The 19,612-nt window shown below is 32.3% G+C and overlaps 1 protein-coding gene across 1 annotated transcript in view; it reads left to right on the top strand.

The window, feature by feature from the left end:
* Positions 1-19,340, top strand: part of LOC149136493 (uncharacterized) — a 60,905-nt gene extending 41,565 nt beyond the window's left edge. Inside the window, exon 3 of the mRNA XM_089348762.1 lies at positions 5,992-19,340. Coding sequence (XP_089204888.1) covers positions 5,992-5,994 — 3 coding nt within the window. The 3' untranslated portion in view covers positions 5,995-19,340. The remainder of the gene's footprint in view (positions 1-5,991) is intronic.
* Positions 19,341-19,612: the final 272 nt, after the last annotated feature.

Here is a 19,612-nt window from a genome sequence, read left to right as displayed (position 1 = left end):
CATAAAATACATAATGTTGGAGGTGGGGCATTTGATTCTTTAGATGGAGTTATATTCACACAAAACTATCATATTTAGCAGTTTATAATATGTCCCAATAAATCAGCCTGCATTTTATAAACATATGGTCATGGTTTGGGTTACTGCACTAAAGTACCCTATGAAATGAACTATAAACATCTTCCTTATAACTGTTTTCCAGTTATTAGTGTTTCCTAATGTAACAGTGTATAACAATAGTACTTACTTCATAGAGATTACATTAGTCAAGAGATCAAAGTGACAAGACTTGATCATACATTTAAACAAACTCACAGTCAGTTATGTGTCAAATGTGACATCATACACTAGTCCTATCATATTTCATTAGTTTGATACCAGCAGTTATTTAGTTAATTATATAATACAATATTGATCAATAATTCATTTTATGTGATTATATTTAAACAAAAACTACGTTGTAATTTTCACTTGTATTTGTATAATTGGAGTGATCTTGAACTTTTGTTTTGTGTGAAACCCCACAATATGAACCAATCTAAATTCATGATTATTTTAGAATTTAAATAAAATATTTATGATGTGTATTTTAATTCAAAATGCAGTATTAAAAGGCCTTGTGGGTTTTTTAATGGAAAAATAGTGAGATTTCATAAAGATCTGAATATATTAAACTTGAAAATGATTTGATAATGGGGGACTACAAATATCAGGTGTAAATAGTTACCAAAATAAAGCTTGTTCACCTTGAAAGCTATCAAATATGGCATATTACTTACTATACACTTGTCAATATCTTCACTCTAAGCAGTTAACACAATCTAGAAAGAATTACTTAAATATCAGCAAACAAATGAGTGAACTTTTCTCTACCTTTCTATTCTAACTTATTAAAAAAGAAAGAATATGTCTATGACAAATGCTTTAAATAATCCAAATTATGAAACAAAATCAAAGATACTGTCTATAATATTATTCTGCTGTACTACAACCTAATTTTCATGTGAGAGAAAGATGCATATGGCAAACCCACAATATTAGCTCCATAGCTTATCAGTCAATTGTCTTGTGAATACTAAGATTAAAGGTTATAGAAACTGCAACAATCATATTACAAGTGTGTTAAATGGTTAAAATTTACAAAAGTAAATCTAGCTATAAATATCGGAGTTTCATAGATGCAGTTTCCACATTAATTAACTCTTTGTATTGGTAAAACTCTAGCACTGAGTTATGATCAAGTAATTCCTAATTCTTGGAGCTAACATTAGATAGGTTTTCTAATGTGAATTATTACATGAAGTGAATTTGCTAACCATTTCACAATTGAATATGTACAGAGAGAGTTTTTACCTCTTAATCTGACAATATCTGAAGGGCAGTTATGAACCAAAGCTTTTACAGGTGTTAACTTTTTAAATTATTGTATTTAACTTTTACTGGATTGTAGAATTGGTGTCAAACTCAGAGTGGAAATGTGTACACAGTAGCCTTGCTACATATAAGGACCAAATGCTGAGCACTGTCTGCATATGACGTAGATTTATGAAATACATTAGAATATTTTAATAATTCTTCTTTCTTTAAATGTATGACAAAATCAGTGTATTGAAGTATTATATTAAAGTAAGCAACTCCCTCAAGATGAAATAATACTCTAACCAACATGGTTCATTATTTTGATAGTGGCTAGTGTTACAGCAGACACTATATTTTGATTGTAAAGTTAAAGATAATTTTGGGGCCCAACAACTTAGATAATTTTGTAACATTTATGGGCACATGTCAGACTATAAAATAAATCTCAAACTATATCTAGGCTTCATTCATACTTATGTAAGGTAATATGAAACCAGTATAGCATATCCTGCCCCAGGAAATTTTTCAATACATTGTCTGCAATATTGTAAGCAATTGCCATTGATAAAATGGAACTTATTGTTTCCATTGTACAATGTAATATGGTATATTGTTTCATATATATTTTTTCTAATTGAAACAAAGTCATAGATTTGGACAGGATAGTTAATTAAATCAATGCTAATACGTACCTGCCATTATTTAATTGAGACAGTAAGGATGAAGAGTAAAGTTGATTCTAGTGAGATTTTATTTCAGAAATACAGGAATGTATAAAATCCTGTACCTTAGATATTTATGACATTTAATTACTCTGGGTGGTTCCAATATTGCTATGTTCCAGTAGTAATACAGTTGAAATCTATTCCATGTGAGATATGTATTTACAAAAATACAGTCTTTCTGTAATTGAAAAGGTGCGTAACCTAATATATAATGTCAACCTGGAATTTTTCTATCAAGGTCATACTTTGACCCTGAGAACATTATTTTTTACAATTGTGATTCCACTTCATGAATTATAAGAATGAGTAATGATGTTTCTATCATATATATTATGTTACTACTCAGTTCATTTGCTTTTGCTGCTGGTTGTGAGGAGGTTTTATTGTCCATTTTATTTTTATTCCTTTTTACCTTATTTATTCTTCTAAGTTAACGAAGTTTGTTGAAATATTCACTATGCACACATACATATGTTGGATACCCTAGTCCTTCCAGTAATGGGAATGACACTGGAAAGTTTATCTTCATATAATTTTACCTGGGAGCAAAATTCATTCCTCTTAAAGTTATACCCGTCATAGGAATTCTCTGCTGCTGTGTAAGTAGATAGTTGTGATGCATTACAGGGAAATGGAATGTGCTATGAAAAGTGGACCATTTGTGGTTCTTGTATTTATCACAAAGCCTTGAACTTTTGATCTCTTCATGGAAAAATCCATTATTTATATTCTTGTTCAGAAATTTATATTGGTGATAAAATCATTCTACATTTGTTTATTATATTATATTTTATAATTATAGATACTTTTGTTTTCAATTTATGGAACAATGATGTCATTGTTTAACAAAATTTCCAACAATTTAATCATTGAGTGGTTCACTGCATTTCTAATTAACAAGAGTGACATGGGATCATATGTAATTTAGAGGACTTTGTTTGAAGAGCACTGGATTTTCACCTGTGTTTACACTCTGTGCTGACATATGGCAAAAGATATCAACATAATCATGGCATCTTCTGTATAGTTTCTCTCAACCAACTTCTACTCACAAGATATTAATCAACCCAAAGTTAGGGTACAAGATACCCAAGGTGCCATGCAAAGCAGACTTCTTAATTGCAAGGCTATACCTGCACCTGTAATCTATTTATTCATGGGCTTTGTTATTAGTGCTGCAGTGATAACAACTTTGTAAATTTAAGTTTGCAATCTATCTTATCTTCCATTTGCAAGCACTTTGCATTACTAAATTGTTTTAAGGGAAGTATAAACAGCGCAAGTTAACATTCTACATCCTATGAAATATGAAGCTATACAATACAGAGTATATTGGAACTGGAGGTCAGATGCTACAGGATAAAAATTCCAAAGTCAAGAAATATTCAGTATTACATTTGTTCAATTATAGTCAATTTGTCTTACTGACAAGTAAAGAAAAATTAAAATATTGAGCATTTATTTCTTGTCTAGATACTTGGATTGGTTTTGGGCAAAATACCATATTTTGAAGTATATATTATGTAAAAAGAGTATTATAATGGCTAAGGAGGAGGGGTGAACAATTATAAATCACTAAGTATTTTTCCAGTTATATGTCATCACTAAAAATCTATTAATGTATGGACGCAGGCATGGCCTAGTTGTTACGTAGAGCAGTCGTAAGGTCCCAAATTCAATCTCACTTCCTGACATCTTCGGCAAATGTTTCATTGTAAGTGAAATTGGGTAGACGGAAACTGTATGGAAGCCGGTCTGATGCACTCTATTATTTCAAGAGCTATCTTTATCACACTGTTGCGCTGATTCTTCTTGAGAACTACGTCAAAGGTACACGTGTCTGTGGACTCCTCGGTAACTTACACGCTATTCAATGAATAAGTAGTTCAGTTGATCGAACCACAGAAATTGTTGAAAATAATGGAGATCTATTTACTTAGTTATATAGTTGCAGCAGACTAAATATTTTATTTATATATCATTGTCATCACTCATTCGTCAATACCGAGAATAGAACAGATTTTTCATTTTGTTAAACTCTTCCTAGAGGTTAACTGATAATCTACAGATTTTCATCCTATATAAATCACCTTCACGTTATTTTTCATTGATTCAATGTTCGCACTAGCACCCCGTCGTTCATATTCTTTTTCTTACCTGGTTTGCTTGTGAAGTAAATAGTTGAATTTAATGAGAAACGGGGGAGCGAACTCGTGACCTAATCAGTGATTTGCACATGTACTGCATTAAACAAATAGTAAGCGCCTCCCCATTAACCCAGTACGATTGAATTCCAACCTTGATGAATGTTCCCCCAGTCAACTGTTTGTGACAAGGAGTAGGAATAATGTATGCACAATTGTTGGCACCTAATGATTCCTGCACATATCATTGGCCTGTTATCGTCCCAATACCCCTGTATGATCTACTGCTAACTAATTAAGTGTCGTTAACTACGCTTGTTCTAAGATTCATTTTCCTCCTTCCGATTGACAAAATATAATTCGTGTTATCAATACAAATTGGGTTTCGGCCACTTTCTCAACCTTAACATCACACTTGCTACTATCGTTTAAAATATCTTCATTTTCTCATCTATAATTTTTTTTTTTCCTTTCCATAGTTTCCAGTTTGCTTTTCATAACTTCCAAGATAGTTATAAATTACATTATATTACCGTAGCTATAGCTCTTACACTTTTTCTTCCTAATTTATTTCTCAGTTGCACACTAACACTCTTGATATTCTGTCTTTTTGACTGAGGAGAAAACACCAACTCACCGACTCACTATATTTTTTATAATAAAAATCCTGAATTAATTTTCTCATTAAATTCGTCAGTCAACAAATAGATTTCTTTCTACCTCGTATGTTTTTCCACGGACGACTGGCGTTTTCTCAGCTTCTCTCTCTCTCATTCATTCATTCATTCTCTCACTAGTTCCTTCTCATTCATTCATTCATTCTCTATCTTCGCTCGCTGTCACTCACTCTCTCAGCAGGCAGTATGGCGGGAGATGTCTGTGCCATTTACCGCATGCTCACTTCTCCTAACAACTATCATAAAAGCAGACTGTCGTTCCTACCTTCGGCAGTTGGAATAACTGTTCGGACAACAATAACAGTTTCAAACAATTAATGGAATACAGTGAACCGTGCCAGCACCTGCTTGAAACAATAAGCTTATTTTCGCCATAAGCTAATCTTTCTCTATCGTGTATCACTCTCCTTTTTAATATAGATGTGTTATGAGCTAAAATGTATTTGCTCGTAAAGCTGTAGCTCCGTGTATGTATTTATATATTTCACTGCTTCTATATAAGGATGAGAAAAACGATGAGAAAGGTACTTAAACAAGGACCAAATTTTCGTAAATGAAATATCAGTTAAACATGCTCTAAGGAATGGAATGTATTTGGAAATAGAGTTGTTCTTACTATCAATACCGTTATTGGAATAAAATCACACTGCTGACTACAGGTGCATTTTATCTCCCTCATTCATCTCTTCTTTCCCTGTTTGTAATGGAATTTACTGTTATTCGCTGTCTTTTGGGAAACATTCAACATAATCCGCTTATTTAAAAAGAAAAGGAATCACTTCTGTGATGCTGCTATCCCACTTTGATCATTGGAAAATTCCGGAAACCCTACTGAAGTACTTTCTCCCTGCAAATCTATATCATGTGGTTTGTAGCAGATTATTTTTTTTAATTTTAGTCAAAAGCCACTTTGGACGATGAAGTTAATAGAATCCTCTCTTTTCTTGTATTCTTCCCACATTCTTTTTCTTCTAGAAAATAGCTGAAAACAAACAATATATTGTACACATGCATTTGGATTTTTACATCGACATAACACATTTCTCTTTTTTCATATGACGAAAATATTCAATGTTCTGTTGAAAGTGATTGAGAGGATGCTTTCCAGGAATTACTGACCAAATTGATGGCGACATTTCCTTCTGTGCAATTTTATTGGAACAAAAGAAAATTACTTTCACTGAAACCGGAGATCGATTTTAATCCCCGAGCGGAATGTTTTTGCTTGCGTTTATTTCTAATACCACACTTTAATAATTGTCTCTAGCATTATGTATTAATATTACAGCTCATTGATATATACATATAATACATTTAAAATCATTTTATTATCGATAAGAAGTTGAATCGATATATTTTGAAAAAGTCAAAGATAAAAGGAATACGCTGTCATTTGTTGAAATGAATGAATAGAATAAATCGAGGTCTAATTTCGAACATTGCTTATATACATTCATCTTGAACTTTTAGTTTTTGTTCACTGAAATTATATCTTAATCCGAAATTTCAGAGTATTTTGTTTCATTTACTTTTTTTTTTTTTAATAAATGTAACTTCTGTTTACCATAAAAAATATTGTAATTTGGGTTTATGAAAAAGAGACCGAGAGAAATAAGTGCCTGTAGGTTTGACTATTATATTTCAAGTGAAGCGTACTACCTTATCCATTAAAGCAAAACAGTGACTGATGCGTTATTGTCGTTAAATCAGCTGTCATAAGCTTTTTGTGGGAAATGTATCCTTTTATGTTACTTGTTGTGTGACTGTAACTTTAGAGCCGTCCGAAACTGGATCAAGAGCAGCCGTGTAGCCACTCTTCTCTGGAAGAGGAGGGGAAAGATGACCTGCAAGGTACGGCGTCTGCCCTGGAAGATTTGGCATTGTGGGAGGAACAGCAACAAGATGCCGTTTCTGCTTTTGGAGAGGAAACCCCAAACTGGTCGTTACAACAGGAGACCAGTGAGTCCCTACTTGAGGGTGATATCGAACGGCTGAGCAGTGGACATCATGGGAGTGCCTCACACCTAGCAGAGCTAGAAAGGTGGGCTAGCCAACATAGCACTCCATCTCATAAACCACTCAACAGGTGGACAACTAGTCAATTGCATGATGTAGCTTCCAGCTTGGACCGTGATCTCGAAAAATGGGCGAAAATTAATCAATCTTTCTATTCAGGTGTAGATAAATGGAAAGGTCTGAACACGGATGTATCTGGTCTGGATAAAAATATTCAAAAATTGATGTGTAAGCGTCCCACTGCTATACTGAACAAAGAACGAATTCTTCATAAATGGCCAGTACCCTATCATGATATTTCAGTGAGTTTGGATAGAGACCTTGAAAAATGGGAGATCCAGCAGCGAGAGAACGCTGCTAGCTTGGAGAGGGATTTAGAGAAATGGGTTGGTCAATGTCAGCAGAGTGCTTTAAATAGGGAAACGGATTTAGAAAAGTGGGTGTCCCTTCATCGTAAAAGGACGTCGCACTTAGAAAAGGAAATAGATGAATGGGTGGACAAACGGCGAAACAGCATACATCTGTTGGAGCAAGAAGTGAATGATAGCAATTACAGACGTCACAGCAGTGTCTCTCTTCTGGGGAGAGAACTAAAAAAGCTACCACATTCCCCGCACAAAGGACACAGAGAATCAACAGGTGCTGTGGCTACCTTACCGCGAAGGAATTTGAAAAGGGTCATGCAGAAAAGACACTTTAAAGAAACATCGGTATGATGTAGAATGACTGCTTAGTTTTTATTCAAATTTGTTCTTGTTCTTTTTTCCCCTCTCTATTGACATTTGTTTGGATATGTTTATAAAAAAAACAATGCAAAACAACAAAAGCGAAAACGAAAAAGGGTGCATGTTTTTCCTCTCTTTTTTCAACTTTCATTCACCGAATTTTTTTTTTTTTTTTTTTTTTTTTTGCTATTTGATATATTTACTGTTGTTAAAGTTACCCTGTTACGATCGATTTTTTTTTTTAATATGAAGGCAGTGAAAGCGGCAGAAATGGTAGAACGCGTCACGATTGAATAAATGCTTTACAGTATATGATGTCATTGTTCTAGATTCTAAGTTCAAATCCTGGCAAGGTTGAATTTTGCATTTCGTCTCTCTGGAATCGATAAAGTAACACATGAATTACGGTTGGTTACCCGCTGCATTTGTGGACTTGTTCCAGTGCAAAAAGTAACATTGTTTATAAACGAATTCTCAGTGTTCACGATTACCATCCAGAGATGGTAATAGAATGTAGACCAAAATATTTATCTATACATTCACCAGTTTTATTTACGTGGTTACTAGATCTTCTAAAAACAGTAGTCAGATTTCTTTATGCTCCACTGCAATGGAAGGACACCACATCAGATAATTGTAGTCTTGGATATTCTCTTTCCACAAAAAAAAAAGAAAGAAAAAGGCAGTGATTATTTCTTTATTTATACTAGCTAAAGGCTTTCAAGCCTTTAAGCTAGTAAATAAGGAAATAATATCGATTTTTATAGTCTATAAAGGTTGGGGTGGGGTTAAACTGTATAGGATGTCATGTCTAAAGAAAATTTGATATTAGATCAGATTTCCCCTTCCCCCATAAATTAAAGTCTTGCAAAATAGTGAATTACCCTTCTTTTTGCATATACCTTATCATTTGCATTGTAAACTTTGCACAGCCTCTTTCCTTCATACTTTTTCCTGCAGACAATCATTTAGTTAAATGGGAGTTATAATACAGTTTTCTTTGAAATCATCTTCAGATGATGGTATGTTATATAGCACAGATACGCCCTATATTTATGTAGTGTGTATATATATATTATATATATTATTTGTTATATATATATATATATATATATATATATATATATATATGAGTATATGCATATATATGTACATGTATGTATATACGTTCATCTACATGTACATATAGATACATAACTGGGTACATGACGTGGCAAAAGAACAAGGACAAAATGGTAAACAAGGTGCAACAAACAAGCAGGCCACATAGAAACATCCCTTTCATCAGCTGCCACCATTAAAACTCCAGCGTTTCGAAGAATTAAGGCATACACACGCACACACACACACACACACACACACACACACACATTCATGTGTGACTAGACTGTGTAAGGAGTGTGTGTGTACATTTCTATGGTATGCGTATCATATGTATACATGTGTATGTCTCTTTAGAAAAATATATATATATATTGGAGTTGTGGTAATAACTTGATTTAAGATCATATGTTGAAACTGAAGCAACTATGTTGAGCCATTCTAGCTGTTTGTTAACATAAAAAGCTGTTAATTTCCCTAAAAATTTATTTCATGTGTTTGTCAGAATTTTCATAGCACAAATGCAGCCTTGTCACTGAAATAGTTCTGCTACAACTATTTAATACCCAGTATGACAAGCCAGTTTTTTATGTCTGAAGTTTTATTAATTTTGTTCCCTTTTTATTGTTGAGCTTAATGGCATATGGGTTTGTTGTATTCATGTAGATTGACATCTGACCACATGACAGCAGCCATCAGTAATCATTTTCAGTTTGTTTGTTTGCAACTTAGTGTATATTAACCCCTTCATTACCATATTTCTGTTGAAATGCACTGCTTTCATTACAGTTAAATTTGAAAATAATGAAGAACTTAGTAAGAGAACTCCCATTATTCAGTTTCTATTTGAAACATGAATTAACATGAAATTTTTATAGGTTTTCATTTTAACCATTTTAAAGGAATTTTGTATCACTAAATCAGAAGTAGTTTCAGGAGGGTTGGTATCAAAAGGGTAAATGTCATCATTCTACCAATTTTCTTTACTTGTTTCACATTTATTTATTGTATTTTTTTTATGTTACCTCCTCATTTTCAATTACTATGTATAAAACTGTTATATTGTCTTAGAAATTGGGTTCTGTTACACATTTCAAAATTATACTTTAAATAGAAGGAAAGAATTAGTATGCAATTAGCATAATGTTAAAGAGACAATCTTGATAAAGTTATAGGCATCTGTCTGTATTAACTTATAAATGTCTTTGCACATAATTATATATATATATATATTTATATGTATAGGTTAAATTGTTCAAAAGTGTACAAAAATTGGGAAGCAAAGCAGAGTTGGAGAGATGGGCAAATGTTGATAAGCACAGACATCTATCTGTATAAACTTACAAATGTGATTACACATAATTATATACTTTGTGTACACATATGCATATACATACACTCCATACATGTGTATACGTATTTTGCAGTGTGTGGTGCATTATTGTTAGCCCCGTTTGGACTGACAGTTGGAACTAGGTATGTTTTCTAGTATGTCAACTGATTCAGTTATTTGTATAAGTATTATGCCATAAGGATATGTAGCTATACATTCGTTGTATTGATTGTCTATAGTGTGTGTATGTTAGTAAAAAAAATGGAAGTACCTTTATTTTTAATTGTTCCAATGTTCACTGAATCACTCATTAATATGTATGCTGTCTCTTCCTTATAATTTTCAAAGAGGTTAGCACATGTTCCTTTAAAGCTCTTCATGACCTTGGAGTTGATATGTGGGTTTCTGGCATATATTTATTTCATTGCCACTTTCACAAGTGACCTTGTCTAAAGGATAAGATTTACAGATAATTTTAGATTCGTTTAAGATACTTCAACATTTACAAGCTAATTCACTATTGTCATGTCTATAAACATTACACAATCAAAGCTCTTATTGTCACAGGGTATACTGTTCTTGACTATCTTATTGTCCCTAACTACCCTATTGCAAACTTGTTACACATAAAAGGCATGTCCCATCTGTATTTTTTAGAATATTATCACACCTTTTCTTTGTTCCTTTATAATGCTTTGAGCCCATTTTCTAGTGTGTAACTTGTTGACTGTTTTTTAAGCTAAGATACTAAATGAATTTCCGTCATTCTTGCAGTTGGCACATGAATAGCTCATTCCTTACCACTCTTGCTAAGTCTGCTACTAAAATATTTGTTTTGACAGTTTCCAACATTACAAAATCTTTTTTGGTTCACCATAAGTTGTCTATAATGCATGTGTAGTATGTATGATTTTGGTGTACTGTTGATGATAATGATTTCTGTTCATAATTTGTGTTCAGTACAGATAAATGGCTATTCAGGTACATAGAGGAGTAGTCAGTAACAGATGAAATTTGCTATGTACTATATAGTATTCATCATGTGTTCTCTATCCACATGTTTGTCAATATGAAGATTCACTTCAATGAGGTTAATGATTCTATACTTTCCAGCATAAAAGTCAACATTATATATTATGTAAATATGTAATGTAAACATTCAAACTTCACTTTCTTTCAAATCCTGCTGCATTTCACATGGAATTTTTTGTCTGAAAATTTCAACTTCTATGCAGGGAAAATACAGTTTAAATTGAGAACAATGCTAGATTTAACTATTTTCTACTTTCATTGCCCATCTGGCTACACCATACAAAGGTTGGTAATGTCAGTAACAATTCCAACTCTGATTGCATCACATTTCATTTGTTTATAAAATTTGTTCTCAAACTTAAAAGTATAATTCTTTTAGGTAGCTTTAAGAATAACACCAAATGCACATGCAACTGTGGTTCTTATAATGTGAATATCTAAAGTGTAGTGGATTGCTCTGGTCCAACCAACTCAGGATTTGCTTGAAGTCATTTTGAAAGAAACGGCAATGGTTCACTGTATGCCTTGTCTTAGGTCAAGATTGGACACGAGTTCTGTAGGTTGTTTAAATAGGTATTCTTTACAGCATGTATTAATAACTAGGAAAAGGTCTAGCACATCAATATTAATATTAAGGAATATTGCCTTGCTCTTAAAAATCAGTTCTGCATATTTTACTAACAGCAAATTTTATATGGATAGATACAGTGAAACTACATCCATATTACCTGCATTATAGTTAACATAATTAGACGTTGTCACTCTACATAAATGCAAAACTATATACCTCTCAGCTCAACAGGAAATACATAAACAAATGATAAAAATGTAAAACCCTGTCAATCTCCATAAATAAGCTTAAACTGATTATCAATATTTGTTCTGGAACTGTATCAGTGACAAGCTGCTAGTTGTTTAACGAAAATTTTGTGACCTCATGAAATAAATCTAGATGAAAATGAATCTAACAGCTCAATGTGTTTATTTGATGTCAAAAATGACCCTTCCACAATTGAGTTACGTAATGGATATGTATGTGCATCTATATATGCATAGCTACATATATGGGGAAGTCTCCCTTCTTAATAGAAGGGAGACTTCTCCAGTAAAACCAAAGTCCTCTGTGCAGATTTGGGAAATGGAAACTGAAAGAAATCTGCCGTGTGTGTGTGTATTTTTCTGCCTCTTTGCTTTGATATAGGGTAACAGTTGCAGAAATCAGAACTAGGCAGTCCTTTGAGTTATCAGACAATTTACATGATACAATATCATCATTAACATATATATATATATCATTATTTAGCATTTGTATTTCACACTAGCATGGGTTGGATAGTCTGGCAAAATCTCACACACACACACACACACACACACACAGAGTTTACTCATTATCATTACCTATATGACAAAACTTTGAAGCTTCCCTTCTAAAATAATATGGTACTCTGCTAAAATATTGAGTGTCCTTCATTTTACTACTCAACTGTTTCATATAATTAACTTAAAAACAAACATTAATATATATTTATATAGAAACCAAGCCAAAAAAGAAATTCATGGGCAATATACAATCTTCTGACCTGTTTAGATTAGCAACTTTGGCAACCTGTCCAACCTGTACCAGCATGAAAACTTAATGTAAAATGATGGTGATGTATGAATGTATATATGTGTGTGTGCGCGTGTGCATGTGCAGACTTTGCTTCTTCCTCCAGACCAAGCAATGGAAACAATGTGTGTATTTATGTAGGTTTTTATGTCTGTATATGTGCCTGTATGTATATTGGTGTGTATTAATGTGTGCATGTGACAATTCTGGATAGGCTTTTTTAGTGTTAGGATATCCTTTCTTCCTAACACTCAGTTTTCCTGCTGAGCAAGGAAGTAATGATATTTTCATTTGTCAAAGGAGATTCGTTAAGCAGTGATCTATTCCCTACTCAAATCTTTTCATATTAATTAAGAATTCTTAGCCCCTTTTTCTATATGAGTGATAAAGTGAAGCTGATTGACATGACTTCTTACTCGATTTTCCATATATTTCACAAAAGCTTTTTTATATAATCAATTTCAAAGCTTCTTTAATGGTATTTATATTTGCTGCCATATAATTGATAAATTATTCAACATCTTAATTATGAATCACTTCTTATCTCTAATAAGGCACCTTTAGATTTGCTAACGACTAATAATGTCACACATAATGGAAACGATCTTTAAATTCTTATTGACAACATTTTATTGGTTAAGTCTTATAGTAGACCATGGTAAAATTATTATATTCAGCATTTGTCTGAAAAGCCTCATGTATTTTCCAATATAATGTTGTTTGGTATAAATTTAAAAACTATCTTCCTTCAAATATCTTGCTAGCATATTAATCACAGATGCAAATCTTGATGACAAGATAAATAGAATCTTTTGGAATATCACAATATTCTCTGATCTCAATAATATATACTAAATGATGCTGAGATATCCATATTAAAAACATTAAGCAGTTGAGTATTTTCAGCAAAAGCATCATCAAACAGGCGCATCACTTTGTTTATTTCACATTGCTCCAGTCCACTTAGCTCACAAAAATTAGTAGTACCTGTAATTCAGAGAGCCAACTTTGTCACATTCTGTGTCACGCTGAATCTCCCTGAGAACTATGTTATGGGTACGCATGTCTGTGGAGTGTTCGACCACTTGCATGTTAATTTCACAGAACAGCAGCATGGAAACTTGCTTGCAATTTTACATACTGAAGTAAGCAAGTCATGTAACTCATTTGGAACAATTCTAAAGCTTCTACCTATGAACTATGGTTTGGGAAAAGACTATTGTTATTCATAGAACTATGGTCTTCTTAAATTGGATCTGAAGAAGAGCAATATTAATGTGCAAACTTAGGAAGTTATTGTAGTTAAAAGTATCATAAAGAAAAATTTACTGAAAGCATTCATACATTTTGAAGAAAATCATTCAGTATGCAAAATTAAACCAAACAAAAGGAAAGGAAACTTCATAGCAATAATCCCTGCAAACGTTCAGTATGTGACAACATTTATCCATCTATTGCTGGTCTTGTTAGCCACATGAAAGAACTATCATCTGTGACAAATCTCATTACAAACCAAAGACAAAAGACTGCTCATGTCTGCCAATCATTCAATAATGCTAGTAGACATAGGTCAAAAAACAATGTCACATGTCCTGATTATACAGTTGTAGTTAAATGAGAACGGAAAGTTTGTGATAGCTGTAGCAAACTTAATATGCTACCAGAAATAACAGCAGAATCTGGCACTTTGAGTGCCTTTAATGGAATCTTCTGTTACAAGTATTTGTGCCAGGTCTCCAGTATAAGTATACTTTTCTATTGCCCTTACCTTCCCTCTTAACTTAAAAAAAAGAAAAAATATTGCATGTCATCTGCTTGGCTGTGAATTTTTTTCTCTACAGCCTAGTAACAAGCAATGGACTCAGTATTATTCCATAATTGGCATCTTGAATTAATGTGTAAATGGCTGAGTGTTCCACTGACACTATCATTGATGTAATTTTCAGGCAGAATTTGTTTGATTGTGTGTCTGACAAGGTTGTGCCTTCTGAATTAAAGCTTCAGTCCACCAAACTATAATACAGTTCCCATCAACCCAATTTTACTTATGAAGTATAGGTCAATCTGAAGCTTTAGAAAATGACTTTTGCCCAGGATGCCACACAGTGGGATCCAACCTTGAACCTTGTTGTTGTGAAGTGAATTTAACAATTCAGCAAGACTACATCTATATATCCACTTACATCAAAGCTGAAGAGAGTGGGTACAACCTAAATCAATATTCAAGTTGAGATGGTTGAATGGGCTAAGAATTTTTAGGAGTGTCTTAGAGTTGTAATGGATAATTGTGTTTGTATTTTGTTTTTATTTATTGATTATTGTTTGTTTTGGTGCCCTTCTATTAATTGGAATCTAGGTTTGTCAATAAAAGTTTTGTTGTAACTTTGAGAAATTTAAGAGCAGATATTTGGTGTCATATGCTCAAGTAACTAAATAAATAAATTAGAAATTAAGTATAGTATATTTCAAGACTGGAGATAAATTAAGAAACAAGATTTAAAATATTAAATTCATTGTAATACTATTACAAATAATAATAACACTGATAATAGTATCATTACTACTATCGTTATCATTATAAGTGACAGCATTCACAATCACATCATCATCGACAATAATAATGACCATAAAAATAATGCTTAATTGTTCCTAATTTAGGCACAAACCACCAATTTTGAGGGAAAGGATGGTTATTCAATACCATTGATCCCAGAAGGATGAAAAGTAAAGTTGACTTGAGCAGGATTTGAACTCAGAACATAGGAGAGCTAGAAAAATACCACAATGCATTGAACTCTAACAATATTCATCATCATAATAAAAGATACTAATAATGATGGTGATAGTAATGATAACAATAGCAGTACTAATAACTGTATCAAAGATTGCTAAAAATTTGGTGAGGTTTCAATTTAAAACAACCCTAACACTTGACTGATATTTTACTGACTTTAAAGGTGCGCATAGCAAAGTTAATCCAAAGCAACTTTCAAGCTCAGAACACAGGGTGTGGACAATTGTAGCACAGTAGCTTGACTGATGCTCCAATGATTCTATCACTTCACTACCCTGATGATAATAGTAATATTAACACAATCTATTACTTAAAAAAAAATTATTAATGTCAATGTCACCATCATTATATCCATGGAGGTGAATATTTTTGGAACAATAAGTAGCATTAGTAATCTTGATCTTAGTATTAAGAATATTTATAATAGAAGGAATCGGGTTGGAACCTGGTGCAGCTCCCTAGCTTACCAATTCTGTCAAACCATCCGACCCATGCCAGCATGGAAAATGGATGTTGAATGATGATGATGAATAAATAGATAAAGGACTAAAGTAGTTGACAGTATAAAGATGGTGAAAGACAATAAAACCTTGTTATAAGAAATAAAAGGAATTAGCATGAAAAGGTATGCAGGAAAACTAAGATAATTGTGGGAAATAATCAGAAATGATTAAAATTGAGAACTGAATTAAACGATAGGTATCCAGAATTCATTAGCAGTCAGGGTAGTTAATTGTTTTAAAATATCTCTACTTCTTAAGAACCTAATGCAGACATGAGGAAAAAGCTCAGAAATTTTCTTCAATAATGGTTACCTTTGCAAATAAGATCACCAAACTTTCGGCCATACAAAGGTTACAAGGTTCCTTGTTTCCAGAGTATGATTACACTCTATTCATGTATTTTCAGCTGAGTTGGAATGGTAGAGATTTGTTAAGTTCCCAGATATATGCAGTCCGTGATTGATTGTATTTACTGGGATTTCTAAAGATGAATGCACATATCATTTTGTTTTAAAAGATTCAAATTCATACTGATATATGTTTTCAAGGTGGATTTTGTTTTCACATTGTGTTGGTAAACTGTGTGTGAAAGTCAACCAGGGACAAGCTGGGGTTGGAGCAGCTACATGGAATGCTAAACTTACTAGAATTGTTGTTGAGTTTAGAAATGTTAGACATGACAAGATTTTTTAGCAAAATTGTTGGTGGTTGAATAAGAGAACTTGATAATGTTTTTAAATATCTAGTAACATTTGTGTTGTGTATGAAAGTCTTCCTTGAGGAGTGTAAAGAAGCATCTATTAACTGGAGTTGGTGCTATTAAGTTGATGAGTGGGTTGTACTAATATTGGTATGTCTCCTGCATTTATTTGAGTAATGTTGGATATTAACATTGGTAATTAATTCTCTCCTTAAAGCTATTTCTAGAAACAGCACCATTTAAGAAAAATGTAGGAGTCTAATGGAAATATTTTTTATCTCAATTACTAGTAATGTTCCTGATGTGGTTGGAATGTTTGGATATATTGAAATGATTTGTTTGGTTTAAGGTAAGGATAATATATAGAATATTGTCAGGTCTGAAGTGACATTGACAAAGTTAATATGTTAAATTAATTGTATGATGATTTGCCAGCCCAGATTCTCTTAAAAGAAAATATATGTTCTTTCTAAATTGGCTGGTTGCCTGTGGGTTGCTGTTATATAATCTCAAAGGCTCATCATCCCAATACAATTCACCTTTACAACTGAAGTGGTTCCTGAGGTTATGCAAAATATGTAGACTGATAATATCACCTCTTCTGAATTGTTTACCCAACTCATATAGATGTGTGTGTGTATATATATATATGTTTAGTATTTTATATATGTATATGAATGTGTGTGTAGGTAGATAGTATCCATAGTATTGTAAGGTTAGAATTGGAAAATTGCTTGAAACTAGCTTTTTATTGAAACTTGTTTATTCCACCTGTATAAAAGAATCTTTTAAATTGTCTTTAAAAAAAATTCAAATATTGTAAATATGTACTCATTTCTAAATTATTAGATTTTTTAATTTTTGTTTTCTTTTGTTCTTTATTTAACTGCTATTTCGATAGTCATTGTGAACTTTCATATGTAATGCGGAGTCATCTGTGTTTTAGTTATCCATAAGTTTGTTGTGTAACATTATATAACAGACTGTGATAACTATTCATATTGATAGTCAGGATGCTTCGAATTGGCATGTTCTAGTGTAAAAATTTTTGTTTTTTTTAATAGTTTTTCTTACTGCATAAAAAAAAATTAGCATGAGATGTAATTTAATGAAACCTGTTAGACAAGATTTTTCACAGTCCCAAATTTTACACATATGCATTGCTGCTTGTTAATGTAGCACACTTGTGTGCACATAGATTGTTAGATTAGTTTATGAAACAATAGATATACAGCTTTTCTTTTTTTTCACCCCTTTCATTTGGAGTCAGATTGCCTGTACTGCAACTCTATTTACTCAATCCACTTAACTGTTGTATTAAATTGACAGATGTATGTGTATGCATGTGCTAGCTTCTTTTTCTTCTTTCTCTTGGTAATTAATAAGAAATTTCATTTTTACCTTTATATGTTTATAACTTACCTCTATAAACTGATTTGTTTCTATTTTTCTGATCTACATTTCTGGATCATAGTCCTCACAAGCTATTAATATATATATATATAAATATATATAAAATTGATAATCAGATGTTAGCTACAAGACTCGTATATCTTTGCTTTTTTTGCATTAGATTAAGTAGACCTATACAAGAAAATCCAAGTATATTCTGAACAAGATATTTTCTTGCTTTATGATGTCTTTATAACTTTTTTCTGGGTATTTTTTATAAATTTATTCTGGACCCCAAAATTTAACTTTTTTTCCACAAATGTGATAATTTTGTTTATAAGGTTTTAATTAGGTTTTTTTGTTGGAAGAAGGGACAGTAGCATTGTTATTTTACTTTTATTGCATTGGGTTTTTTTGTTTTAGTTTTATCTATTTATAATAATGATATAAAGCTTGGAATGATGGTTTGCAATTCTTCGTACAATGACATGGCTTATTGATACTCTGAAATATTTTAGCAATTTTGGACTGTCATGAAATTGAGCAGGAAGCGAGAAAGACTTTTAAAAAAATGTGGTAAAAAAAAGTTTTTGCTGAAGTCAGGTCCTGAAAGATTAACAATGAACTGAGGAAAAAAAATAATTGTCCTTTAAGTATTATGACCTTAACAATCTACAGACTTTGTTTGAATCTGGTCAGTTTGCTTTTCTGAAAGGTATTCAGTTACATGTACAACTTCCAGAGCCTTTGTTTAGATTTTTTTTAATGTTTGCTTTTCTTTGTGAGAAAAGGAAAACTTTCTTTGAGTACATAATGATTCATTAAAGAAAACTGCTTGTTAGCCAATCCTACATGTGATGCTGGTAATCATGGAGATTAAAAAAATTGCGATGTGGAGTTGGGCAGAGGTAAGTGTGTATGTGTGCATGTGTTTTCTTCAAATCTACTTCTAAAATTTACAAAATGATTCTTTACATCATTTGACAGTGATAAAAATACTTAATAGATTTTTTTTTCTGTATGCATGTGTCTTTTTTGGCTTTGTCTCTCATAAAAACAAAATGTGTCTGGTGTGGAGACTGCCTACTTCACAATAATTACACAAGCGTCATATATTATGACACCGTTTTTGTTATTATATCATGTTGCTAAATCTCATTTTCTTTTTGTATTCTTTACACTGTTTTTCTTCTTTACATCATTAAATACGTTAATATTTGGTTAAAACTTTTTGCTCTTTGTGTCTTTCACCTTCCATTTTGTTTGTAGTTTGATTTAACCATCCCATTACCAACAAATTTTTAACATTGGCATTTTAAGTGCCTCTGCTCCTGTCAAAGCTAGTGAAATTTATAAACTACCACCACTAGACCAGATGTTTCCAACTACTTTATCCTAGTAAATGTGATGTTATAGTCCACAGGTATGTCATGAGTTTTTGAGACAAGTTGGAGAATGCCTAGTTATTTAGAAAACGTGTTTCAACACAACAATGAGACATG

Source organism: Octopus bimaculoides, chromosome 3 (assembly GCF_046866305.1).
Source record: "Octopus bimaculoides isolate indiv1 chromosome 3, ASM4686630v1, whole genome shotgun sequence".
Lineage (NCBI taxonomy): Eukaryota > Metazoa > Mollusca > Cephalopoda > Octopoda > Octopodidae > Octopus > Octopus bimaculoides.
Note: the sequence above shows the minus strand (reverse complement) of the source record. Positions and strands in the feature narration are given on the sequence as shown.